This window comes from Tenrec ecaudatus, chromosome 5 (assembly GCF_050624435.1).
Source record: "Tenrec ecaudatus isolate mTenEca1 chromosome 5, mTenEca1.hap1, whole genome shotgun sequence".
NCBI classification, from domain to species: domain Eukaryota; kingdom Metazoa; phylum Chordata; class Mammalia; order Afrosoricida; family Tenrecidae; genus Tenrec; species Tenrec ecaudatus.
Window position 1 is genome coordinate 150,637,734 of NC_134534.1, and position 27,584 is coordinate 150,665,317.

The 27,584-nt window shown below is 54.5% G+C and overlaps 1 protein-coding gene across 4 annotated transcripts in view; it reads right to left on the reverse strand.

Moving 5' to 3' along the window:
- Positions 1-27,584, reverse strand: part of SLC6A6 (solute carrier family 6 member 6) — a 97,712-nt gene that overhangs the window by 21,776 nt on the left and 48,352 nt on the right. For all 4 annotated transcript variants that reach the window (XM_075550082.1, XM_075550080.1, XM_075550078.1 and 1 more), the window contains 8 exons: positions 27,175-27,414; positions 25,691-25,825; positions 24,267-24,510; positions 13,763-13,895; positions 5,685-5,819; positions 4,362-4,465; positions 4,079-4,203; positions 456-568 (listed from right to left, as the gene is read on the reverse strand). In XM_075550082.1, the coding sequence (XP_075406197.1) occupies positions 456-568; positions 4,079-4,203; positions 4,362-4,465; positions 5,685-5,819; positions 13,763-13,895; positions 24,267-24,510; positions 25,691-25,825; positions 27,175-27,403 (1,218 nt within the window). In that variant the 5' untranslated portion in view covers positions 27,404-27,414. The remainder of the gene's footprint in view (positions 1-455; positions 569-4,078; positions 4,204-4,361; positions 4,466-5,684; positions 5,820-13,762; positions 13,896-24,266; positions 24,511-25,690; positions 25,826-27,174; positions 27,415-27,584) is intronic.

A 27,584-nucleotide genomic window follows, 5' to 3' on the forward strand; every position in this document is an offset into this window, starting at 1 on the left:
GGTGGATTCAAACCTTTCGGTTAGCAGCTGAGAGCTTTCACTGTGGGGCATTACCAAGGTCTCCTCCCTCACTTATTCCAGGAAGCACCGAACTCTCAGTGGGGTTTAGATTTCTCAGGCTGCTTGTCATGGTGTCAGCCTGGAAGTGTCCCCAGACACCTTTCCCCTGAAGTCTACCCCTGTCCTGGGTCTACCGTAACCCACCTTCCCCGCTTCCATCCTCTCCTTGTCCTGCCCATCTGCAAACCCAACTCCCCCCCACCTCCCGCCCCCCACCAGCTTGGTAAACTCTTCAGCAGTCTGGCGACATTTCCACTGCTGGCCACTCGGATGACCCTTCGCAGACCACTGGAGGCGAGTGACTACCTCCCAGCCTAGATAAGAAGGCTTTCCCGAAGCCAGCTTCCCCTGCTGCAAGCCCCACCCTGGGAGCAATCCCCAAGCCAGCAACCTACCTGGCTATCCAGTCCAAGCAAGAGAAGCATAATAAAAAAAAGAATGGACCAAAACGTGGGCAGCGGCATCATCGTCACAGCTTTGGGGTAGGCAATGAAGGCCAAGCCAGGACCTAGAGGAGAGAAAATAGGGAGGGGGTAGGGGGGACAGGGAGGAAGCGGTCAGCCACTGAGTCCCTGACACTGGGGCTCACACACAGATGGCTGATCCCAAAGTGGGGTGGGAGGGGCCGGGTGTGAGCGTCTGCCTGGGGTGAGGTGGGGGGCACAGAGGGGCTGAGTAGGACCCCATTTTAGCATCTGTCTCCTACACAGCACAAAGGCCTCAATGCACACTAGCCTCCCAAGAACGCTATGGTGCTATGGGGCTGGGCGGGGCAAACACAGGACCGAGCCTGGGCCTGGAAAAGGGAGGGCTCCCCACCAAGCCAGTCATGTCAACTTCTGGCTGGAAGGAAGAAAGGGTGAGCGGTCTTGTTATCGGACCCCCTTGAGCCCACATTTGCAAGCGGGAGGCTTCTATGTTTGACTTAACGGCTGACCACTGCATGGGCAGGAAGGACAAAGAATGCAAGGCGTACCGCAACCCCCACCCCCCCAAAGGGTCATGGCATCCTTCTGAAGACAGCGCAGGGCTAGACCTGCCCAGAGTCCGACCTGGAGGGAACTGTGGGAAGTGAAGATCCTAAACCCAGGCCTAGATCCAGGTCCTCGGGCCCCTATTTCCTCATTATTCTGCCACATACCCCCTTGGAGTCTCCGGTCCCCCATCTTAAAGTGAGGGGTTGGTTCTGGAGAGGACCCCCAAGGAGCCTCCTGTGTTCAGGTCCTCAGAGGCTGAAGACATTTCTCTAGAAAGGGGGCTTTGCTTTCAAGAAGAAGAGACTCTGAAAGGGAGGCTCAGGGCTGCCCTGAAATCCAGAAACGCGTCTCTTCCTATCCCCTAGCCGCCCGCCCAGCCCGCGAGAAGCCCCCCAAGGGCAAGGATTTAGTTACAAAGAGACCCACGGGTCCATTTGTAGTCAGCAGCAGCACCACACTGGCGTAACTGGCCGGGGCTAGAGAAAATAAGTAACAACAAAATAAAGTAAAATCCATTAACTTAAAAAAAAAAACCCCAAAAATTTGAAACAAAAAGGGGTCGGAGAACAGGAACTGGAGAAGGTTTTATAAAGCAAACCATCGAAAGAACCAAATGAATGACTTACGAAAAGAATTAAAAACAAACCCCCCCAAAACGTTGACATAAATTGGAACCAGAGACCGCAGTACGCAGCGTGAACATTCACAAGGGGGCAGAGAAATTCCTTTGACGGTCCACAGTTCCCTCGCCCTGGGGGAACTTGATCAGCAGGGATGTCTCCAAGTTTCCAGAGGAGTTGGTCCCATGGAGGTAATAAAAAGTCACAGCAGTAGAAAGGAGGCTCTCACTGGCCCCCGGGCTGCCCAAGAGGTCAAATGGGAGGGGAGAGAGTTGGGATGAGGAAAAAAACCTGACCGCAGACACCGTGGACCAAAAATAACTTTGGGATCAAAAGCCCAGTGGAAATGGAAAGCATGGCATTCCCACCCGGGCTGGTCCAGGCCCCCGGGATACGCTGCCTGGGGGCGTATCGCCGAGGGTGATCAAGTCCTGTGAGACAGATGTAAAATGGGCCCTCCTCCCCGTCCCCTGCCACCCCACCCACTGGGCATCGGAAGTTCCCAATTTGCTCGGTTCTGTATTTCAGTTTTGCCCTTTACAAGCCCTCCCCTCCCCCCGTGGGAGCAGGCCTGCGCTTCTTTCTCTCGAGAGAAGTCCAAGTGAAAGAATGCAGTCACTTGGAGCCCCTCTGGAGCGCTCTCCCTGAGGGGAGGCCCGGCAGCGAGTCTGAGAGAGAAAGAATCGCCCTTGGTGTCTGGGCTGGGGAAGAAATGGCAAGGTCTTCTTTGAAGTGGACAGGAGAAAAAAACTCCGACAAACGCACGTGTGTGTGTGTGCATGTGGCTGTCCACGGAGAAAGACGTGTCTTCTAGATTTATATATCTTGTCACACCACCAAGTTTGCTCTGTGTGCCTGGCGATGCCGTCAACCAGGGTTGGTTTGCAAACCGTTGGCCGGAAGAAAGCTACTTCAAGATGGTCAGAACTCTCCCAGGTCCCCCACTCTCCATTCTAACTGCCACATACCCAGGTGGACATGGGTACTTCCACCTCCAATTGCTCTCACCGGTATGGGACCAAAGGCCCGACTGAAGGATGCGTGGGGTGGGGTTTCCAGAGCTCAGGTTGTCATGGCAACAGGTAATATTTGCCAGGGGAGGAGAAGGGCAGGCTTGACCCTCAGGAACTTACTTTACATATTTCTAGGGTAAGGTGGGGAAGCAGAAGGGCCTGCGCTCTGGTCACCAGTCTGTGCATCAGAAGGCACAGTCAAGGAGCCTCCAATGTTTGAGCTCTAGGTCTGGGAACTAAACCAGACTCCACCTCGGGTTTCACACACAGACTAATGAGGACAGGGATGGAGCTGTGGGGGGTCTAGCTGGGGCTAGTTGTGGGCCATGGTGGTCCCTGGAGCTCCCCTAGCCTTGGCTCAAGGCCCCAGAGAGATGGTGGGAAATCAGGAGGTGGGAGGGGTAACAGAACCTTCGAGGCCACCGACAATCACCCCCTAAGGAAATGGGATATTGGGGAAGGGCGGAGATGATGCAAACGTGGATTTTTTGAGAATCCTGGGGAACCTCATGTTCTGCATCCCATATTTGAGTCCCTGCAGCATTAAACCTACAGGCTCCAAAGACGTATGCATCCACAGGGCCGGAGGCTCTGGGACTCTAGCACAGAAAACCACCATCATCCTTGGGGTCACCTTACTGGAGCGGGGAGACCCCAGGTTCCTAAGGTACCGCATTCTCTATAAGACTCCATGTTTCTGAAACTCTGGTTCCTTGCCCCCACCCTGTGATCCAGGGCTCCTGGGAATTCTTGTCTAAGGGCCCACCTCTTTGGGGCCATGGCATCCTCCACCTACTTCCAAATGGGCTCCTGCCGAAAACTGCGCTAAGACACCACAGCCCGAGGGAGCTTCCCCCTGCCACACGCTCCATCTCTTTCCCTTGCCTCATCCCCATGGGGGCCACAGTGCCCAGCACAGTGCCTGGCATGGAGCAGGCACTCACTAACAGCCAATGCTGTAACGGGCAAGTGAAAAGGTTCACATCGAGGGAGCACGCTGGGGGCAAAGTGCAAAATACAGAAGCGAAGGCGGCCAGTTGGTGGCTGGCTCAGGACCTGCATTCAGAGAGTGGTTCACAGCTGGAACCAGGCCTTTGCTGGGAAATGGGGGAATGAGCGGGGACAGGGGAAGGACCAGGAGCAGGTAGAAAGCTAAGCAGTTCCCAAATGTAACCACACACCCCCACCCACCACACCCCCATGGTCCTGTGACTCCCTGGGCAAAATTGCAATGGAAATGTTTCCGGTTTAGTTGCTGTACCCTTTTCTATCCGGGGGAAATATCTCTGGTGGTGGGGGGTGTCCCCCCACCCCCCAGGTCCCCCTGGGATCTGGCTTCATGCCTGCAGTACTTGGCTCACACACTAGGTGGCAGTGCCCACCACCACTGCCACCGGTATCACCATACCTGACTCAGCCACATCAGCAATGTCCACCCCTTGCTCTTGTGCCATGAAGCCCAGGATGGAAAAAATTGCGAAGCCAGACACAAAACTGGTACCACTGTTCAGGCATCCCAGCAGCATACAGTCCCTAAGTTACACATATGTCAGGGAGCAAGTTAATTCACAGCACAAGGAAGCCACGCTCCCTACTTCTTTCTTTTTCTTTAAACATCATCATCATCATCAACAACATCATCATCATCATCATCTCTAAGATGCACCAGGCCCCACTGGGCCAACACTTGCCTGTACGAGTTGTACTTGTACTTGTTGTAGCTTCCCAGCGAGGTCATGGCCCCCAGGCAGATGGCATAGGAGAAGAAGATCTGAGTCCCAGCATCAATCCACACCTACGTGGGCACCAGGGGACGGGGAGGGGAAGGGGGGAGAGAGGGGGAGGGAGAGAGAGAGAGAGAGAGACAGAGAGAGAGAGAGAGAGAGAGAGAGAGAGAGAGAGAGAGAGAGAGAGAGAGCAGGCCGTGTGGACGCCTGGCCACCCGGTCCTGAACAGCTTGGGGTTGAACCTCCCAAGGCATCACTCTGCACCTCTGCCCCAGGGCCCAAGGGAAAAGAGGCGGTGGCATCTTCTCAGTGAATGGAGCCGGAACCCTCCTGGTGGAACCCAAGGCGCCTTTCTAGACAGTGCTGAGCTACAAGGAGCCCCCGAGGTCGGAGAAACTACCCAGTCATTCATCATCAGGATTGAGGCTGGGCTTGGCGAGCAGGTAGACCCGTAATTCCAACCCTGGGAAAGTACTTCCTGGCCAAGAAAATATCACTCTCTGGGACTCGATGTTCACATCTGTAGAACAGGCTCCACTGTCTTGCCTCCCCAAGCTGTTCCCCAGGTGGGAAGACGTGCTGTGGTGCACGCTATTTTTATTCTTAGTGTCTGGGGAATCTCCGGGATGGAACGGGGGCGGGGGGGGGTTCCCTACAGATTACACACATTGCTGTTCTCCAGGACCTTCACTACATAGCTCCTGATGGCCACCAACTGCCTTCCCAGCTCTTCTCTGATGCAGCCAGCCAGCCTGCCCCCTCTCCTTGTCCTCCGTAGGGAGGTTGGTGGAAGGGGCCCTGACTAGATACAGGACCTTGGGAGGCACCTGGGACAAAAGGTCCTCTGAACAGGTCCATATCACCTCTCAGGGCTTAGAGCAGAGCACCAGCAGGGACATGTCATGCAGATCTATCTGCACCTCAACCTCTCAAGGGGTCATTAACCATGAATCCTGCCCTTCTCAGACTGGCAGGCAGAGGTTGGGGCCGAGCTCCTCTCCCATAGCAGGCACAAGGCCTCGGGAAGATGCTGTTAACTAGCCAGCCACAAGAGCTCGGATATTAAAAGCCACCCCCACCCCCACCCCCTTTGGGAAGGCCGGACGCTCCTGGGAACAACCGCTGCCATCACAGGCCCAAAGGAAAAATACCAGGGTGACAGCCTAACTCCGCACGTACACCAAGGACATGGGGCATGACGCTACCAGCTACCCTCAGCACCCACCCCGTCCTACACTAGCCCAGCCCTGAGTGGGGAGGACAGGTAGGGTTCCCGGCCTGCAGTACCTGGGGGTCCTCAAGGCGAGTGATGTTGGGGTACAGATAGAACTTGATGCCGGCACTAGCCCCTGGCAGTGTAAGTCCGCGGACCAGCAGCACCAGGAGCATGATGAACGGGAACGTGGCTGTGATGTAGACAACCTGCAGGGACATACAAGGATTCAGGCCTGCGGCAGACGCTCCCAGGCATGGGCTCTAGAGTCGGGCTCCCTGTGGCCAAACCTCTGCGCCACCTGGGCAGGTTTCTGTTGTCCTGCTTGTAACTCGAATCCCGCACTGCACTCGCCTCTGCCTCCCATTTACCAAGAGTGAATGACAAAGCCTCCTGAGTGCTTATTCATCTCAGAGTGCTGCCATGGAGTCACTATTCAGCTGAGCGTAACAAAGGGCCCTCCCAAGCCAGGCCGCTTCTGGTCCATAGGGCAGCAGCACAATCACTTGGAGGGCCCTCGGCTCAAATCCACCTCCGTCACAAGCCCAGCGGAACAATACACAGTCCTTGCTGATGGACCCTGTGCATGCTGCTTAACCTCCCCGGGACTCGGTTTCCTCATGTGGAAAATGGGCACCGGACTAGCCGAAACCATCGTACCATGATGATGAGAGGCCACCATGGGAGGGTGCTTCCCTTGCTCCGGAAACTCAGGAGGGGCTCAGAGGAGGACCTGAGGCTTGGCCGGCCTCCAGGACTTGCTCAGATCCCCGAGGACAACACTTGAACCTGGGGCCCCTGGAGGGCTGAACACCTTGCTCTGAGCACACATTCACCAGGGGGTGCGGGCAGAAAGTCTATGGTGGCCTTCTGAAACCCTCTGGCTGCTACTTCTGAGGGCCTTGGGGATCCTGGGGGCCAGGAGGGAAGAACAGCTATGTGGTGGGTGAGTGAGTCTGTTTTACCAGAGAAAAAACACATACAGAGTAGGAGGAAAGTGTGCCTTGCCCTCCCCATCCCCAACAACCTCCAGCTGCCCTGCACAGCACCTCTGTGCCCTGCAGAACACACATGTGGGCACATGCTGGGAGCACCTAGGAGCCCCCCACAGAGCAGACTGCCCAGCCACAATCCCTTTCTGTAGAAAGCAGCAGATAGGGGGGTTGGTAAAGGGCAAGATGGATGCTCTTATGCTCTGTCTGGGTCACCACTTACTGAGTGTTCACTCTGCCTGGCCCTGTGCCTGCGCTGTACCGTCTACAATCCCTCAATCCAGCCATCAGCTCTTTCACACAGGTTTGGCCACTGTTTCCACTGTGTTAAGTGAGGTGATGGGGGCCCAGAGGAGTCTCACTGCTTGGCCAGGGTCACACAACATGGAAGAGGCAGAAAGAGTGGTGAGCTGTTAGTCAAAGCCTTCTTTCCGTGTCTGGCCGTATATTTGATTCTCTCAATAGCCCAAATGAGGCCAGGCTTCCCACCTGCTGGGGCTGAGAGCCCTGGGTCTCATTTTGAGAGCAGCAGCTGGCTAGCTACAAGATCTTAATACCCTAGTGTGCAGCTGTGGTGTGGTTGGGGGTGGGGGGCTGAGGCTCCCTGAGCTCTGTCACTCTCAGGGAGAAGGTGAGTCGTTGAGAGGACGAGTTGGGGCCACCTAGATCTGCCGATGATGTGTGTGCCTTGGTCTCAGTTTCCTAGTTTGTGCAATGGGGATAATGAGAGGACACGCCCAGCCTGGCACACAGAGTGCAGCCCAGAAAACTCAGACGTTACTAAACAAAACCCACAGCCACCGAGAAGCTTCTGTGTCATGGTGGCCCTCTAGGGCACAGCAGACCTGCCCCTGCGGGTGTCTGAGCCTGTAACTCGTCACAAGAGTACAAAGTCCCACCTCTCTCCCACGGAGTGAGCGGTGGTTTCGAACAGCTGGCCTTGCGATCCTCAGCCCAACACAGAGCCACTAGGGCACCAGGGCTCCTCAGCCATTGCTATTGCTGGGATCATCCTACACAGCTGAGAGTGGGCCCCGAACCCTGCCCTGGACATCCTTCCCCTCAGGTTCCCCAGCACCCTTCACTGTCCTCTGAGGGTGGGAAGCCCTCCTAACTTACCCCGCGGGGGTAGGCAGTGGGGGAGGGCAGGACAGGCTTCAGGAAGCCCTCGAAAGGCTGCAAGGGGGTGCAGTAACACCAGCCTGACCTCACAGCCTGCCCAGCCCTTCCTGTAGACAGGCGCCCTCCCTCCACCAGTGTCCACCTCTGGGGCCCTGCTGGCTGTGACACGCCCGGCGGCTACCAAACAATAGTGGCTGAAAGCGCCCGCAGGCCAGTCCCCAGAGGATGGCCACTTCAAAGCCAGCTGGGCCCCCATGGGCTGGGCAGTCCAGGCTGCCGCTAGTGGCTCCCTGCCAAGGGCATAAGGCAGGGGCTGGGAGTACGGGCAACTCCTTGTTTTCACGTTTCTACTGTATTGAAAACAGACTCGTGTGGAACTTCCTATGTGCCAAGGGCATGGCACATATCAACTCAGTACTTTTACCTCCATTTCCCAGCGGAGGAAGCCCAGGGCCCAGAGAGGTGAGGTCATCAGCCTGAGGCTGGCAAACGGTGGGGGTGGGGGTGAGGCCAAACCATCTGGCGACACAGCTCACATTTCTGTGTGTGTTTGAGAGACAGAGGCCTGTGTGCATATGAGAGTGGGTAAGTATACAGCATGTACGCATGTATGTGCGTATACAGGTGCATGTACATGTTGTTGCCCTTCTCTCAAATCCAAAGTCAACCGTGACCAACACCGGGTCCTCCCACCTAAGCTGCCTCTTCGGAGAGCTGCTTTTGTTTTGCAGAATTTGCCGCTCCGAGGACAAGCCCCTGAGAGCTATCGTCTGTGAGTCCCTCGGGATCCCCGAGGGAGAGATGGTGCCAGCCGCCGCCAGTGGGCCTCTGGCGGGTGGCCCAGTAGGCCTTGCCACGGGACATAGTATTTTTCCGCTCGTGTAGGTGAACCAAAGCCCTGTGACCCAACGGAAACTTGCAGGGCCAACTTGTCCTGCATCCGTGGGACAGTGTGCAGTGGGGCTGGCCTGAGAGCAGACAGGGGCTGGGCACCAGGCTCCAGACTGCCCCTTTGGGGGCTGAGCCATGGGCAGAGGGGGGCACTCATCCCACAGGATGGAGGCTCCAAGGTGGGGCCACTTGGAGAGAGACCTGAAAAGTAGGTAGGTGGGTAGGTGGGTGGGTGGGTGGGGGGAAGCAAAAACTCATTCCACACAAGGAAGGCTCAGAGTGGGGGAGGGTCTTATCCAGTCCTGCAGCTTGTGGGGTGGGGCTGGGAGGAAAAGCTGAAATCCCAAGCCAGGCCGGGCTCCTTTGTTACCAACCAAGGATACTGAGGGGTCCCTGAAGATCCTGCCAGGTATCAAGCTCACGTCTACGGCTTTACTGCCCAGCCCAACACAGCCCCCTGCCCCTTTGGCTGCAGATGCTGGAAACCACCAGCTGCTCTGGGAGAGAAAGACCAGGCTTTCTACTCCCATAAAGAGTCCGTCTCAGGAACCAGTTGGACTCACCTTGATGTTGGCAAGTTTTGCTTGAGTTTCGATCCCGAGGGTCCAGACTTCTGTACCCTGCCCAGGCCGGGGGCTCTGTGAAAGCCGGTCTGTGCCTGCCTTGTGCCCTCCCACAGCCTCAGTCCAGCACAGGCCAAGGGCCCAGGCCTGGTGACCACAGCAAGAGCACAGGACTTGGATGCCGTGGTTCCAGTCCCAGCTTGGCCACCAACACACTGCATGACTTGGTCAAGTTCACTAACCTTTCTGGCCTCTGTACTCCCAATCTGTAAAACATGGCAGCATTGTCCCCAGAATGGGTGAGGATTGAAGCAGCGACACAGGACAGTGCCTGGCACACAAATGCTGCCCCAGGCTTGTTGTTAGTATTATCACTACTTGTTGAATGAATTTAATTACAATATATTCTAGGGCTGTTTGAGACCCCCTAGGTGGAGACAGAAGGTGGGAGGTCGGGGGTTCTGAAAAGTGACAATAGAGAGGCAACAGGACTTGAGGTCAAGTCTTGTACCTCGATGGCTGGGTCCTCGAGGCCATTTCCACGGTGAGACCTCCTACTGCTGATGACCCGGCCTGCAGTCAGGGCTAGAAGCTTCGGCAGGTCGAGGGCAGGTGGCCTCTTAGACACAGAGCCCAAGAAGGTCTGCAGTCCTCACCTGTGTCTGTGCTGGCTTTGCTGGGCAGTTGAGGCCCTGCTATGGTTCAGGGAACCTTGCCTGTCCCCGAAGGAAGAGGACATCGCTAGGGTGGGCGGGGAAAGTTATGTCTGCGCCAGGCCTGAGGTGGGCAAATGCTGGGGCAGTGGGAAGCACAGTTGCCTTCTCCCCAAGGGTCTAAGTCAGGTATCCCTCTCAGGACATTGGCATTGTCTGCCCTGCCACCTACCTGCCTGGCTAAAACACTCTCACCTTCCTTCTGACTCATGGTGACCCCACAGAGTACAGCGGTCCTTTGAATTGCGGAGGCTGTAATTCTTTATGGGAATGGACAGCCTCATCTTTCTGCCCCCAGAGCAGCTGGTGAGTTTGAACTGATCACCTTTTGGTTAGCAGCCCAACATGTAACCCACTATGCCACCAGGGCACCTGGCCAATATACCTCAGTTTAAAAAACAAACAGTTGAACCAGTTGCCCTCTCCTGCTTTGAGACTCTTTCTCTGCATGGGTTCTGTGGCTTGATCAAAACAAAATGAAACCGTTTCCATTGATTGACTCCAACTCACGGGAACCCGTGGGTGTCTGGGCTCCACACCGTTTCAAGGCCAAATTCAAAGGTTTCAAATGTATACTGGATAAGTTCAAACTGTCCCTGGACCACGCTTTACTTAATTGCTCTGGTCAGGTGCCGTCAAGTTGGCTACACCTCATAGCGACCCTGTGCACCACAGAACGAACCACCACCGGATGCTGCCCCCAAATCACAATTGTTTTTATGTTTGACCCCACTGTGATGGACAGCCACAGTGTCAATCCATCTTGTGGGGGGCCTGCCTCTTTCACTGCCCCTCTCCTTTACCCCGCAGGGTGTCCTTCCTCCAGGGACGGGTCCTTCCTGACAACACGGCCAAAGGACGTCAGATGAGGTTTTGCCATCTTTGCATCGAAGGAGAACAACGGCTGTCCTTCCAAGGCAGACTTGTCTGTTCTTTTGGCATTCTCCAGGACTTTCACTATGCTTTGCTAGCACCAGAATACAAACCGATCAGTTCTTCCTGGGTCTTCTTTATTCAATGTGCAATTTCACATCCCTATGAGGCAGTTGAAAATACCACGGCTTGGGTGAGGCGCACCTTAGTCCTTAAAGCAACATTCTTGCTTGTCAACATTTTTTAAAGGTTCTGTGCAGATTTACCCAATGCAACATATCCTTTGATCTCTTGACCGCTGCCTCCATGAGCTCTGACTGTAGATCACAGCACATTTAAATCCTTGCCACCTCTCATGTTTTCTCCATGATGTTACCTACTGGTCCGGTTGCCAGGATTTGGGTCTTCATGACATTGAGCTGCAACCCCTTCTGAAGGCTGCAACCCTTGATCTTCATCAGCAAGCACTTCATTCAAGTCCTCCCCCCATTTCCAACAAGCAGAGTTGTGTTCTCTGCAAATCTCAGGTCGTTAGTAAGTCTTCTGTCAGTCCTGATGCCAGTCTTCTTCAATTAGTACGGCTTCTCAGATTCTTTGCTCAGTTGATGGATCAAATAAGGATGGTGAGAAGATACAACCCCGCTGCACACCTTTCTTAATTTTAAGCCAGGTAGCAATTCCTTGTCCTGTTTGCAGAACTGACTCTTCATCCACGTAGATTCCCCATAATCACGTTAGGCGTTCTGGAATTCCCATTCTTCTCAAGACTATCCACGGTTCATTATGATCCACGCAGTTGAATGCTTTGGCGTAGTCAATAAAGCACAAGTAAACATCTTTCTGGTATTCCCTGTCTGCAGCCAACATCTGCAATCATCTCCCTTGTTCCACATCCTCTTCTGAATCTGGCCTGAATCTCTGGCAGCTTCCTGACAACGGACTGCTGCAAACATTGCTGGAAGATCTTCAGCAAACTGTTTCTTGCATGTGCTATCAACAATATTGTTCTATTAATTGGAGCATTCTGCCGGAGTCCCTTGCTCTTGAATAGGTACATCTATGGATCTGTTCCTGTGAGCTGGCCAAGTGGCTGTCTTCCAGATTTCCTGGCAATGGACGAATGAAGGCTTCCAGTGCTTCATCAGCCTGTTGAAATATTTCAATAAGTGTCCTGTTAATTCTCGGAGCCTTGGTTTTTGGCTAATGTTTTCAGTGCAGCTTGAACTCCTTTCAGCACCATGGGTTCTTGCTCATCGGCTCCCTCCTGAAATGGTGGAATGTCGACTAGTTCTTTTGGGTAGAGTGGTTCTTTTGGTGTATTCTTTCCATCTTCTGGTGATGTTGCCTGCGGGATCCAATGTTTTGCCCCTAACATCTTTCAGTACCACAACTCAAGGCTTGGATTTCTTTTTGAGCTCTTTCGGTTTAAGATAAGCTGAGCGTGCTCTTGTCTAAGGCTAAGTCTTTGCACATTTCATGACAAGAGTTGACTCGGTCTTCTCAAGCTGCCCCTGAAATCTTCTGTCCGGATTTGTTACTTCATCATTTCTTCCAGCCGCCTCAGCAGCCAGTTTGAGAGCGTCTTCTCATGTTCATTTTGCGCTTTTCTTCCGTTCCTGTCCTCGTAATGCCTTTCGCTTTCTGCCTGAAGGATGATCCCGATGTCCTCCCACAGTTCGTCAAGTCTCCCTGTCATTAGTGTTCAAGACACCCATCTGTCCTGGAGACGGCCTTAACATGCAGGTGAGCCAGACTGAAGGTCATATTTTGACCCTTGTGGACTTGTTTGAATTTTCTTCAGCTTTAACTTGGAATTACCTATGAGCAATTGGTGGTCTGTTCTGCAGTCAGTTCCTGGCCTTGGTTTAGCTGCTGATACGTACGGCGCTTCTCCACCTTCCGTTTCTGTGCCCTTCTAGAGAACTAGCTCCAGGCGTCAAGTCGCCGTTGTCATGTTGTTGAAAAAGGCATTTGCCGTGAACAATTTGCTGGGGTTGCCCAGCTTAATTTCTGTCACAAAGACCTTAAGTTTCCAACTACTCTTCTGTTTCCAAGTTTGCATTTCAATGGCCAATAATTATGATCAACTTCAAACTGAAGACACCGGTTGAATGCTTCACCTGCTCCATCATTAGCTTTAGCGGTGAGTGCGTCAATCTGAGTAAGAGCTGTATCGACTGGAGCCCCTTGAGTGCAGATAACTGTAATTCTATCACAGACATTTAGTGGCCACTCGGAAGCCATTTGCGCCACAGGGCTGTTTAAAATCGTAGCTACAAGCTACCACTTAAAGTGCCCGCTACCACTTACTATGAGCGGCTAACACATTCAGCAGGGGCCAAAGGTCTGTTAGCCTGTCGGTTAACATCGTGTTTATCAGCTATGGGCTCATTACAGTGAACACCATCAGTACCAGGCCAAATATTATTTACAATGTTTGCAGTGGGATTTCTCAAGCCCCAGCACGCATTCAACTGATGTGCGGCTCTTGCTCACATGCAGATCCTGACTGTGTAGGTCAGAGGCAGGCCCTTGGGTCTGCACTGCTCACCAGTCCCCCAGTGGTCGACGGCTGGCCCACTCACACGCTTTCTTTGAGAAGTAGGGGTTCCTGTTGTCTGGGAGCAGCAGCTCATGATGAGCAACACGGTTGCTGGCTTGGCTGGTTGCCAGCTAACTTACTAGTTAAAACTTTGTTGGTCTTCTGCTCACAACTGGATGAACAGACAGCCTCTGGATAGATATGTGCCAGCCCCATGCGTGCGGGAGCTGCTGACATGACTCCAGAGGGAACTATTTCTGCAAGCTGGTGTAAAGCCATTCATAGCTCTAAATGAGACCCGATGGGGGTACTTAGACCACCGAGTGGACAGGGCTATAAACCAGGACTCTTATGCTTTTCTGGGGACCGAGTATCAGCATGCCCCCCCCCCAGTTAGCTCCTTCCTGGATGGTCTGCTGGGGAGGGGGCAATGGGGGGGAATGAAGTACAACTTACTTTCCCGGTGGACTTGACGCCCTTCCAGATACAGAAGAAACAGGCCAGCCAGACGAGGAGCAGGCAGAGAGCGAGGTCCCACTTCAGAGCACCTGGGTGGTCGATTCCAGAGGACAGGCTCAGCACATTACGCCTTCAAGCAAACAGAGGGAGACACCCATCAGTACTGGCTGGGTGAGTGGACCAGTGTGGGGCAGGCTTGGCTTGCAGTCCAGTTCAGATCCTTGGAAAGATACTGAGGGCGTGCAAGTCGCCCTGTCTCCCCAAGCCTTGGAGGAGTCCCCGCCCACCTTGGATATGCCAGTGCTGTTAGGAACTCAACAATGGCATGGATCCAGACTCCAGGGTCTGGCAGGCTCGGGTTCAACTCAGTACATCCTTGGGTAAAGTAACCCCTACGACTTAGCTTCCTCATCTGTAAAATGGGGACAGCTGGACCTCAGCAGATCTTTCTTCAGTTAAAACAAAACCCAAACCCATTGCCCTTGATCTAATGCGGTCTCATAGTGACTCTGTGTTTCAGAGCAGAATTGGTCGAGAGAACCGTCTCGGCTACAATCTACACGTAGACCACCTAGAGTTCCTTCCTTGGTGCCACTGGTGGGGTCAAAATGACAACCTTTAGACTCGAGGTCAAGGGCAAACCATTTGGGCTACCTGGGCTCTTTGCTTCCGTGCCTGTCACGGGCCTGTTCAAACCTCAACGTTGCCCTTTAATCGCTGGCTTGGGACAAGACACCCAACCTCTCTGACGTGCAGATTCCGCATCTATAAAATGGGAAAGACCCCAGTAGCCACTGTCTGACTGTTAATTGTGGTGCTGGGGAAGAATCTTGAAAGTACCGTGGACTTGCACGAGAACAAAGCTGTCCTGGAAGAAGTACAGCCAAGAATGTTCTTTAGAGGCAAGGAGGGAGAGACACCAGGTGAGACCAGGCCGTGGGAAAGGACGTCATGCTTGGTGATGTCGAGGGGCCATGAGAAAGAGGAAGACCCTCCACGAGATGGGTTGACACCCCAGCTGCAGCAAAGAGCTCAAACGCAGCAACAGTGGGGAGGCTGGCACAAGACGGGGCTGTGTTTCATCCTGGTGTACGCAGGGTTGCTACGCGAGGTGAAGCGGACTCAACAGCACCCAATGACGACAAAAACAACACCCATGAGCTCCAAGGGGCAGGGTCTTTACAGTATCCTTTGCAGGGGCTTATTATCAGAAAATCAAAAAATGGGTCCCCTATCGAGCCTAGGGCAGCACTTGCTACACCTCAGCAGCTGTCTCCGGCAGTGTCAAGTACACAGCTGGTGCTTCAACAGGGTTGGTTCCCCCTCCTCCCCCCTCCATGCCAGAGGTTTGGAAGTCCTAGGGAAGCTTCCTGCTCCCGGAAAGATTTACAGTCTCCGAAACCCACAGGCTCAGCTCTAAGCCGATCTAGAGAGTTGCTAGGAATCCAAATTGACTCGATGGCAGTGAGCCTGGAAGAAGGGTCAGCCCTCTGAACTTCCAGGTGGGTCCAACTGGCAGTGTGGGGCAGTGAGAATGTGTGGGGGCTCGGTGCTGACAAGAGCAGCTAGCTCCTGCTAGACTGCTACCTGGCCTTTTCTGTGTATCTCAGTGGATCCAAGGAGGAGAGATTATTCATCTCATTTCAGAGGAGGAAAACAGAGGCTGACAGGGAGGTCAACTTGTCCAGAGTAATATAACCAGTAGGCAGCAACGCTACTGCCTTCAACTCAGGCCTACCAGTCCCCAAGAGCAGCTCTGCTCGTTCGGTGCCACCCTGGGGCCTCAGGGCAGGGCCAACTCTGAGTGCTGGCAGACAGTCAAGCGCATCTTGCTAGGCCCTGCCAGGTATGTGGGTCTGGAGGCTGCAGAGCTTCTGAACTGACAGGCAAGGCCCCATTCAGCCTGTCACCCTCCCGCCTTCAAAGAGCCAGGAGCATTGTGGGCAAGGAGCCCAGGGCCACCCTGTGAATGGGCGGAGTGGGAGGAGCTGTTTCCCCACCACCTCCATCCCTTCCCCAGTGACCAGGCCCTCCTCGCCACAGCAGTGAGGCTCTGGGATGCCTTCCCAATGTTTGCTCCAACAAGGACTGGGAGAGACCCTGTCTTCCAGACTGCCCCCCCTCATTCTGAAGGCCACCCTCTGCTTAAATGTCCGTCCTGCCCACTAGACCCTACACCTAGGGAAACGGCACACTGAAATGCTCAGTTAATGCGAGCTGAGGCCACTCACAAGCCAGGCAAGCTGACTGCGCAGCATCAGCCTCTGAGTCCTGCTTCTGATCCCACCCAGCCTGGAGCCAGTCAGCCCCATCTGTTTTTCTCCAGCCCCATTCTGGGCAGGCATGTGGCACCCCTGCTGATGGGACAGGGGAGCCACCACCTGGCCTGTTCCAGGCACCTGGCTGACTTGAGAGGTCCCATGTAGGCACAGGGATGTGCTTACTGTTCCTGCTGGCAGCGGACGGTTCCGCTGTCGGGACTCCCGGTACCATATCCAGGGATGTCTTAGCGCCCATTCTTGGGCTGAGCCGTTTCACTTTGAAGACTCTGACACACCTATAGCTGTCCCCATGGCCACATCCAGTGTCTACCCAAAACCAGTCATCCCACCACTGTCTGTAAGGGCACCAGACTGGCAACAAGTCCCACATTCCCCACAGGGTGCCCTGCACCTCATAGTAGTACGGATCGCGCTGCATGAGGGTAAAATCCACTTGGGAGGGGCTCCAGGTGACAGTAAGGAAGTCATCTAGTAGATCAGGCATGTGGACCAAGGAGCGAAGAGACCGCAGGTCCTGACTGTGCTTCCCTATGCAGGCCACAAAGACCGGACACAGCGGTGACCTGTGGTGGGGGGTGGGGGTGGTGAGGACATATTCTATGTGCATGTTTTAACATGCACATATTTATACAAAATGTTGAATGGACACATGCACACATCTCTGGGAAGAAAATAAATGTGTCACACTGAACAGGAGTTGTCTCAGAGCAGGACCCCACACAAGGTTCGGGGCCAGAGTGACACACAGCTGTCTGGATTTTGGAGGACAGTCACAGAGGCTGGGGTGTGCCAGTTAGACCCAGGAGGCCCAGGTAAGACCGGCCACGCAGACCCAGGCCCTGTCTGCTTCAAGCACAGAGGCCCACGGCCCGTGCTCAGTAAAGTGTGGAGTACAGTGCCTGTGGTCCCTGCTAAGCACCCTCGCAGGAAATGGGCTATGTCGCCTAACATCTGGCCCTCCTACATCTGTAGTCCCCTACCCTCAAGAGCCTCCAGTGACCTTCTTGCTTTCATTACTGCTCCCAACAGCCTGCCCCTCCTGGGCTCCTCCTTTTGCTGGCGAACCAGACCCTGCCAATCTGTTCTGTTCCTCTGTTATCACCCCTGCCCACTAGGGTGACCAAACAGTCTGCATTCACACCCAGTTGCAGAACGGCATGCCAGGGCAGCAGGGGTTAACTGGGGCTGTCCCCAGGCAGGCAGGATGGACCCTTGAAGCCCCATCCCCCATGCTGCTGCCTTTCCTCCCTTCCTCCCTCCGCCACCCTGGCTCTGGCGGCACCCCTCAGTGGGCTGTGCAGGTTCCTTTTGAACGGGGTCTTCCCTCGTCACAAGTGGCATGGCTCCCTCACTCATCCTCTCCTGCTTTCTGCTCAGACACCACCTCCACACAGCAGCGGGGAAGAGACGGTAGATAAACACCCCTGGTCTGGCTCCCCTGCCTGCTCTGGCAGGCTGGGACTCTCCAGCCCCCACTCCACTTTCAGTGCAATGCTGCCATCTCTTCCTGCCTGTCAGCTGCCCAGGAGCAGAAGCCTTCCTTCTTGCTGCTGGAGCCCAGAACGCTGCAGGCACACAGTAGCCCAATGACCTTGTTGTACCCATTTGGGCGACGAGGACATCGAGACTCTGAGGGTAAGAGATTCTCGCCTGAACTCATGCTCCGGGTGCCCATGCTCCCTCTGCACACCCTCGGGACCAGCCATCCCCGTGTGCTGGACCTGGACTGGCCCTCCCTTGCGGGGCGCCGGCATCCCAGGCCCCCTCGCAGCTTCCACAGAGGACGGGCAAGACTCAGAGGTACGCTGCATTCTTGTCCAAGAATAGTAAGGGCGCATTCCAGGGTGGGATCCAAAAAAAGACTCGCCCGGACGTCTGCTTTGCGCCGGCCGCCCTGCTGCCGTCCGGCCGGCACTCAGAGATGTAAATACGTCCTCCGAGTGGGCCAAATCGTTTCCTTTTGACTGTGGTCCAGCCATTTATTGGCAATGCTTCTCCCCTGGAGACCGGCAGAGGCAACAATTATAAAAGCGCCCGTCCGCCCGAGCATGGAGCCGCCACACAAGGCTTTCGCCGCCGCCCCCTCCCGACAGCTGCAGGGGAAGATTGGCCGCGCGGAGCTTGTTTGCAAATATGACTCATTTCTTTGATTCTAATAAAGTCTAATGATACGTGCTGGGCTCCCAGGGGCTTTGGAAGAACTGGGGAGGAGGAGGGCATGGCCTCAGCCTGAGGGATGGCATGGGGCCAGGGCTTAGCTCCATATGCCCTTGGTAAGGGTGAGGGTGGTGGTGGGGTGGGGGGGAAAGAGGCATGTGGGGTCCTCAGACAGAGGCAACCCAGAAAGCAGGGCTTGGTGGGGATGGAGGGAATTGGGGACAGAACTGCTTCTTCCTCATCACAGAGCAACTTAGTGATTAATTACAAAGCCAGCGTGAAATGACAGTCCCTGGGGCCAGGTGCTTCCTCACGGGGACCTGGAGAGGGACAGCTCATCTGCTTCTGCCGAGAATAGCATTTCAGAGGTGCGGGTGGGGGGCCAGGCTGAGAGAAGACCCCACGCCACATGGCAGGAGGCTCCCCTTTAAGATGGGGGCCTCTGTCTGGGAGGCAGGGGAAGGGAGGGCACAGACAAGCAAGGATGACTGAACTGGGCGCCAAGTGTGGAGGTTGGAGCTAGGAACTCTGCCCACGACTCGCTGGGTACGTAACCTTGGGCAAGTCACTTGACCTCTCAAGGCCTTGGTGTGTCTCTAAGCAGTCCTCAGAGGCCCTGTCCTCAGACACTGCTGGTCTGAGTGTATTAACCCTCGAGCTAGGCTGTGAGGGGTTCAGGCCATGGTCGCTTCACAGTCTCCTCCCTGCACAAGAGGCCTGGAGCGGCAGGGAGAGACGATCACTAAGCAGCAGCCCAGGTGGTGTGTGGGCTGCCACCCTGCCCTCGTGTGATTGATGCCCAGGGAGAGCTCTGTGCCCCTTGGTTAACATTGCAGCTGGTGGCAGGGGGAAGGGCATAGGAGACCAGCCCAGGAGCACGACCTCACTAAGCTGCAGTCCAACCGGGGTCCCAGCCAGCACAGTTGCATAATGTTTGGGGTGTCTCTCCCAGTGGGGACCCTGAGTTACACTCACAGGAGAGTTGCAAGCAAGCTCTTTTCTGGAGACATCGACTCAGGTAAGGTTTATTTTAACAAGAACCCAGATTCTGAGCCCTTAAATGCCTCCCCCCACCCTCCACCCCACATCTCTGGGACAGTCAGTGCTGGACGCATGCTTCAACCTCTCCTACCAGTGTCTTCTTTGAGAAACATACACAAACTAGTGACAATCACAGACATGCTGTTCTCATAGACCTCCATCCTTCCCTCTCCCACAGAAGAGGTCAGACTTATCCTAACAGCCAAACCTCGACCACCAGACTTCTACCTTTCTCCCTGGCTCTACTTCCTGCTCCTTTCTTGTGAGTCCGATGCTCCAGCCAAACCAAATACAAATACTTGCTGTTCCCAAATACTCAGATACTTTCAGAATGTCAAGCCTCGCTCTCCCTACCACTCCCCCATTCGACCCCCGGCAGAGGCTGTTTCCTCTGCCCAGATGCCTTCTTCTCTCTCCTTTTCTGCCTACTGAACTCCTATTCATCCCTCAAAGCCCACTCATAAGGGCCTCCAGCTTCAGGCTGCAGAGTCAGGGAGTGTCAAGATAAAACTAAGTAGAAGAGCCGGCACTGGGTGGGAACTTACTCTGTGCCTGACACTGCACCACACCACAAGAGCCTGCATCCATCCCGGGTCGGGAGGGTCAGATTATGTTGTGGAGACCAGGGGAAGATGATGAACTAGGAAATGACCTGCCTGAACTCACAATTGAGGAGGAACAGGCAGGACACAGCTGGACAAGTGGCAAGGAGGCAGTGTGGGCAGCGGGGAGGATGTGTGGGGATTCTGGGTACACTTTGAAAAGAGCCAAGAGGCTCTGTGCCCCGAGGGCGAGATCGGAGGTCGGGAGAGAATCTGGGAAGATTCCTAGATAATTTCCCGACAGACAGTGGCTCTGCCAAGAGTCACGGGTGGTTACAAATGGCTAATGTGCCCAGGTGCTAGCCAGCACGTTCATTCTGGGCCCACCCAAGGGTCCCTGGGGAGAAAAGCCCACTGCCCTACTTCTGACATCTCACCCACTGAAGATTCATAGGAGCCCAGTTCTCCTCGGACACTCATGGTCAGAGTCAGCTCCAGCACCAGTGGTGGGGGTGGGGCGGAGGCAAAGATTTAGGGGAAGGAGGCGGCACATTCCGGTACAAGGGTAGCCGGCCATCAGTTCGTGCCTGCAGATCCTCTGTCCTTCTCATTGCTATTCTCAAAGGGAACAGCAGGCTCCGTAAGACAAGAGGCCACCCCTCTGTCACCCCTTGGTGCCTGACTCAGAGTTGTCTGACATCTCCTTGGGTATTTCTCCTCAAGCTCACAGACACACAAGCTGCAAGGCTGGTCCCCGCCCCTTCTGTGTCCCCCAACCCTCCAGGGGTTCTAGAGAGCTGTCAAATTATTTATGGTGGTCAGGTGCCCACTCTCACGTGGCTGTGCAAGAAGCCAGGAGGGGACAGGTCACAGAGCCAGACCAGACGGGAGGAGGCCAGTGGCCGGCAGGCAGCCAGCACTCACTGGATCACTCAAGCCCATCTGGATCATATAAGGGACTTGGGAAGGTGCTCATGGAACCAGGAAATGTCCAAAGATAAACAACTGTCTCAGGATCTTCCGTGCCAGAGAAAGGGACTAGAACTTGGAAGGCAGGAGCCTTACAGTCTCTCCCAGGAGGTCTAGAGGAACAGAGGGGAGGGCAGAAACAGAGACAAGGTCCGGGCACCCTAGGACCCCCATCTCTTATGTAAGCACCTTCTCTAAGCCCATTCTGGCCTGAGGATTATCGGAGACAAACAGTACTTCACAGAACTGAGTTCAGAAGAACTCAGAGCAATGGAGGAGACCTTACGAGTACTGAAGGAGATCTGGTTCTCCCCCCGGCCCCCCTCCCATCACTGTGACAGCACCGCACAGCCCCCTGGGGGGACAGTAAAGACACCAGCATCATAATCGTCCATGTAAGTTCTCTCCACCAGGTCCTAGGAGCTGCTGAGTGGTGGAGACTGCGCATGCACTCAGTCCACCCAGAGGCAGCTCAGAAGAAAGGCCAGCTTCTGCACAACTGGCCACGGAACACCCTGAGGAGCAGCGCTCTGGCCCGGCCCCCGTTTGCCGGGAGTTGGAATCGACTCAGGGGCAACTGACTCCAAGTTCTCTGGCTGGCCACTCGGGACTGGTCCAAGGGGGCAGTGCGATGGCACCCCACTTATAGGCTGGGACCCTGAGACCCAGAGAGGTGAAGGCCCTTGTCCGAGCAGAAAAGGCAGGGCCAAAGTTCAAGCCTGGGACGTCAAGTGTGTCCCCGCGGTTGGAGGACCTGACAGACACTAGGTAAGCAGAGGCCACTCTTAGAGCCAATGCCCTGGATGAGTTAGGCTCTGGTTTGTCGGGCCTGTGCCAAGAACACCACAGAAAGGACAAGGATGTGGCCTCAGGCCCCATTCAGGCAGAGAATGGAGTGCCAGCCTTTGTCTGGCTTCGCTCGGCGCCCGCCCTTGTGAACTCAGCTTGCCAGGGAGTGGGCAGTCGAGGAATGCACTTTTAATGCCGTCTTTGTTTGCCAGTGGAAAAGACCTGCACATCAAGAGCCTCGACCCCACGGAGCCCCAAGGCCCTGGAGACCAATCCTGAAGGCCCACATGTCACGAGAGGGGCATGAGCCACTCCACTGGGTGTGGCCAGCCCATTTCCACCCCTTCCCTTCCCTCCGTGAGGATAGCTGCCCCTTCACCTGCGGCTTCCCAGGCCCAGTCCGCTCCGGGATCAGGTCCTAGGAGGTGGGTTGTTGTCGTTACTAGCAGCTTCCCAGTTGGCCCCCAACTCATGCAGCATAAGCTCTGACCCCTGGGATCCAGACGGCCTTCAACAGGCTGCTTTTCAGAAGCAGTTTGCCAGGCTTCCCATAGTCCACCGGGGGCCTGGAAGTGCCGCGAAAACCTGTCCAACATCCAAGCAGCAGGCAAACCTCCACGAGCAGGAGCCGTGCATGCGCTGGGAATCACACCGAGGGTCAGGGGCCCAAGAGGTGTGCAAACACCTTGAAAGCAGCAAACCCAACCCGAAGTGGAGAGGACGGCTAGGGCCACCCCCCTTCTTTGACAGCCCCTCGATCCCTTGGGATGCCCCTCGATCCCAAGCTCCCCTGCAAGAATCTCATAGTTAGTCCAGGGCTGACCCAGGCCCAGCTCAGTGCCAAGCCCCAAACCCAGGAGCTCATGAAGAGCACGGAGCATATACCCTTACATAATGTTTGACCAGCATCCAACCCCGAGGTAGCTTCCTCCTACCCCAGCTTTCTAGGAGCTTCTCACGATGCTTGTCCTAGCTGGACGCCCCTTGTAGAGTGACTAAGGAGGCTGGTGGTGCTGTGAGTTAGGCACCGGGCTACTAACTCAACAGTCAGCGGTTCGAATCCACCAGAAGAAAGATGAGGTGGTCCACTCCAGTCAAGATTTACAGGCTAATAATAAACCTTACAGAGGGTCTCCACGAGTCAGAAATGATTCAATGGCAATAGATTTGGTTCTTTGGTTTGGTAGAATGACTAACTAGGCTGTGGCATGTTTTTTGTTTTTTTTAATGCCCATATTTCTCCAGTCCTCTCATAAAGAGGCTGTACTGGATCTGGATGGAATTGTGCCCCTGTACCAATGCGTTGAGAACTGAACCCCATACCAGTCAGTGTCACCTGTTTAGGGCGAGGGTTTCCTTCGTCACCATGGTATGGGTCCTCAACCTCAGCACAGCTGTGTCATGGGGAGCATCAAAGGCACAGTGATCAGGAAGTAGAGAGATGCTGTGTGAAGGTGAGGGAGCTACAGGCTATAGACCCTCATGGGTTTCAGGATATCAGAACCTGAAATAAGGAACCCTGGTGGGGCTGCGGGCTAGGTGTTGCGTTGCTAACCACAAGCTCAGCAGTTCAAACCCACCAACTGCTCCACAGGAGACGAGGTGAGTCTGTCTGCCACCAGAGAAGACGCACAGTCTTGGGAATCTGATCGAACGTCACAAGTTGGAATCGACTGGCTGGCAGTGAATTGAGTAACGGACTAAATTGGCTCAATGGTGGTGGGTTCAGTTTTGGGTGGATAGACGATGGTGAAATAGTCCAGAAGAAACTTTCCCCCTGAATTGTGCCCTGAATGGAGACCATGAGTCTCCTAAACTTTGAGAAAACTACAAGAAAATAAATTTCTGTTTTTGAAAGCCACACATTTGTGTGGTGTTCGTGTTAAAATAGCACTAGGTCACCACTTGAATTGGAGTGGGTGACGGGACTTTCTTTGGCTAATAGTATGCTGGCAAAAACGGCCGTCCCGGAGACATGTTAGACTTTCTCATATTCTGTTCTTGAAATGCCGAGCCACATGTGAGGCAGCCCAGGCTAGCCCACTGGGTAAAGAGACCACGTGGGCCAACCAGCCACGCCTAGTACCCCAGCCAACCCCCTAGAAAAGCTACCCTGATAACCAATAGCTCACTACAGACACTTCCACCCAGCGGCGCTCACCCAAATTGCCAACGAGTAGAATCATGAACTAAATAACTGATGGTTATGCAGCAAAAGCTAAGCAAAATAGGCTGATTTCCCCCTCTCTTTCCTCCCTCCCTCCCCAGCCTGCATAAAAGAGCTTCATGTGAGCATTTTTTCTTCACAATAACAGGTTTCATATTCTAACGAGATCTTTTCTAAAGCAGACTCAAAACACCATGTCATTTTCAGATCTTTCCTCCAAAGTTGATGGCAAGTATGAACTGGGAAACCAATCCTCAGCATCACCCCCCGGGGTGAAGGATGATTCATTGCCTCACGGGACAGGTAGAGAAGTGTGTGGTCAGTAAGTGGCAGCGCTGAGATCTGATCCCAGGCCTGAGACTCAGGGCATGGACATTTCACCAGAAGACAGAAGAGGAGGAAGAGAGAGAGGGAGGGAGGGAGGGAGGGAGGGAGGGAGGGAGGGAGGGAGAGTCTCTCTACACCCATGTCCCAAAAGACAGAAGAGGAGGAATTATGTGTGTGTGTCCTTTGTGCCTCCACACCCATGCCCTCCCCCCAGAGGCTGGCCTTACTCCCAGAACTCGATGACCGGGGAGGTGTAGTTGGTGGTGTTGATGGCGCTGAGGGTGATCCACATGCTCTTATTCTTGCGCATGGTGTCTTCCATGCAGTGCGGTGTGTTCCAGCTGTGGTTGCAGTGTGCCCAGGGCAGGTCCGTCTGGAAGGAGTGGAACAGGTAGTACATGGCCCAGGCCAGGATGATGATGTAGTACACGTTCAGCAGGGACACGATCACGATGGAAGCGTAGCCAATGCCTGCAGAGGTGGGCAAAGAGACACGCGGCCGAGGTGAGGCCAGGTGCACTGTGTGCACCTGCCCATCCGTCAAGAGCACCCACGGCAGTCCCAGGGGCTGGGCTAGATGACAGCAGCCTTCCCAACCGCCCGCAAAATCCACAGAGGAGAACCGTAGGACGGGACGGATAGCTGGATGGCAAAATAAACGGTGCAGCAGGTGAGAGAAGGAATGAACAATGGACCATGTCAGGGACTGAATTTTTATTTGCCCCCCCACTCCCCTCAAAAAACCCAAAAACCTCGGGTTGGAAAAATCTATGCCTGTGGCTATCGCTGGCTCATCTGGGAATAGGCTGTCATTGTGATGCTAATGAGGGAGGATTACTGTCAGGTAGTCATGAGTCAACCTCTTCCAGAGAGAGAAAATAAACTTGTTTGTTAACACCACCGTCTGTGGTATTTCTGCTCTAGCAACTAAGAGGCGATGGCTCAGTGGTTAGATGGTGCGATAAATGAATGGAATGTTGGCTGGCAGCGGTGGGTTAGATGACTATGTGATGGATAAGCATGGGTTTCCTGCAAGGCTGGAGGTAAACAATGAGTGAGGAAATAGGGAAATGGATGGTTGATTGGATGAGCTAATGATTGAACGGTTTACTGTAAGAAAGGTTCAATGAATAGATAGGACTCAGTTTCTAGATAACTGAGTGAATAAACTCATATATGCTCCTATCTCTGCCAATTGCTAACGGATTACTTCTAGGTGTACAAAGCCTTTTTACCTATGTCACCTTGTCTTCATAGAAACCTGTCTGGTTCCCATTGACGGATGAGGACATGGCGCGGGGAACACAGAAGTTAAGGCACAAGGGTACCATGAAGAGGAAGTAGAACTTGAACCCAAGACAGAAAAGGCTCCTGACCTTGAGTGCTAACCTATCCCTTCCCAAGAATCCCCTAAAACAGAACAGTTTCTCCTTACTGAACCACTACCATGCGCCAGTCACCTTCCGCCTACGATTCTACCAGCAAAGGCCGCAGCCGCCCAGGGAAAACGTGTGGGGTGCTATCTTGTAACAGGCATGTGATTTCACGAGGACTCCACATTCCTGACAAATGGTCCATGCTCCATAAACACTGCTGAGTCAACGAGCAACCGGCCCACCCCCGACCCCCCAGCGCCTTCACCCACACTCACCAGTGAACAGGGGGCAGATCTTTTCCCAGCAGGTTATTCCCCCTTGGGAGGTATACTGGCCAATGACCACCTCCAGGAAGAACACAGGCAGGCCGCCGCCGAACAGGAAAATAAAATATGGTATGAGAAACGCACCTGTGAAGAAGCAGAGCGGGGCAAGGGCTGGTCAGGTTGTGGCTGCCACAGAGCTGGCGGTTCTGCAAACTGCACCTGGAAGGGGCTGGTCCCCAACCCCCGCATCCCCCCATCCCCCTCTCAGCCGAGGAAGAGGACAGGTGAGTGACGTGAAGGGGACAGGTGTGGGCTTGGGAGTCCCGCAGACCAGGCCCACCTACGTGGTTGGTGTCGTCTGCAGTGTGCCCACCACCAGGTAAAGGCCACCAAAGGCAAGGCCACCAGGACCTCGGAGCCTTTTCTCATTTAATCTGTGCTGGCCTCCTTCCTCCCACCCTTTCGTCTGAGTGCGCGCCGCTCAGCCTGTGGGACCCATCTCAACAGCGACTTCCTCGCAGAAGCCTTCCCCATGCACCCCCCAGGCTTCTCAGAGGAGGCAGCTGAAAAGAACTCGCTGGCCGGATGCAGTGCTAAGGCAGGAGGACGGCATCTCCAGCCGGGGGTTGGTGGGGGGGCGCCAGGAGAGGAATGAGGGGCCGAGGGGCTAGATGGGGCTCCTGCCTAGGGTCTGCTGATGGTGGCTTTGGCGTTCACAAACCCTTTGAAGCTGAATAACTCAGGGCGAGTACTCAGATCCATGGGGGCTTGGATCCTACAAAAGGTGAGGAAACAGGCTCTCAGGCAGACTTCTTCCAATGTGGTGGCATGAAGCCTGCCCTTTCTTCATAGGCAGTGACTCCATGAGAGGAGGCCCCGAGCATGCACCGGCGAGCATGTCTGTATTTGGCACGGCCAACCTTTTAAAACCAGTAGCAGGAGACATGTCTATGAGGGAGGGGATTCTAGCTCAGAGCCTTCCATAGCACCCCCCCCCAAAAAATAAACACCTAAAAACCACAAGCCAAAGCAACCAATCGGAAGCCATATATTAAAACAAACCAAAAAAACCTCTCAACTCTATTTTATTTTTCTGGGCATTTTTCCATGATGGCAAATGACAGTGGTTTCCCATTTGGAGGAGAAAACCAAGCTTGCTTTTGAACGATGTCTAGTTAAGTCAGGAAAGCAAAAGCGCCCATAAAAAAACTACATCAGTCCGGGCCCTGATGTATTTCTGGGGGCAGGTATATATGTGAGGACATTGAAGAAAGGAAGATGTGAGGCTAACAGCCCGATCTCTTCCGTGAGGGCAAAGCGGAGATCAGAGAGGGCAAACAACTGCTGAAAGTCACACAGGAAAACCTCCACAGAGCATCGCCCAGGCCACCCCGTTTCCCGGAGGTGAGGTGGGGACAGGTAAAGGGAGGCTCAGGGAAACACCCACACTCAGGTCCCACCGAACCCCTCCCCTCCGCGCAGTTCCTGATTACCTCCACCATTTTTGTAGCAGAGGTACGGGAAACGCCAGACGTTGCCTAAACCAATGAAGCCTCCAGCCACAGAGAGCACAAAGTCGATCTTGCTGGACCACTTCTCCCTCTGGGGGTGCTTGCCCTCAGCCTCATCCTCAGGCCGGGTGCCTGGGCTCTTCCCTGGAGACGGCTTCAGGATGTCCTTGTGGAAGTCTTTCAAGCACTGCAGCTTCTCCTTGGTGGCCATCTCTTCACTTTCTATGGAGACAAAAGCAAAGCCAGCCCATGGTCACTTGACAACAGTACCATCTCTCTGGCCTGCCCGGGTTGTGGTGGGGGGGGCAGCTCCCCAAGCCTTCCCACTGCTCTGACCACCACACTGTTAATCGTTCAGATGCCCTGGGGTCAGGGATTTCAGGATACAGGCT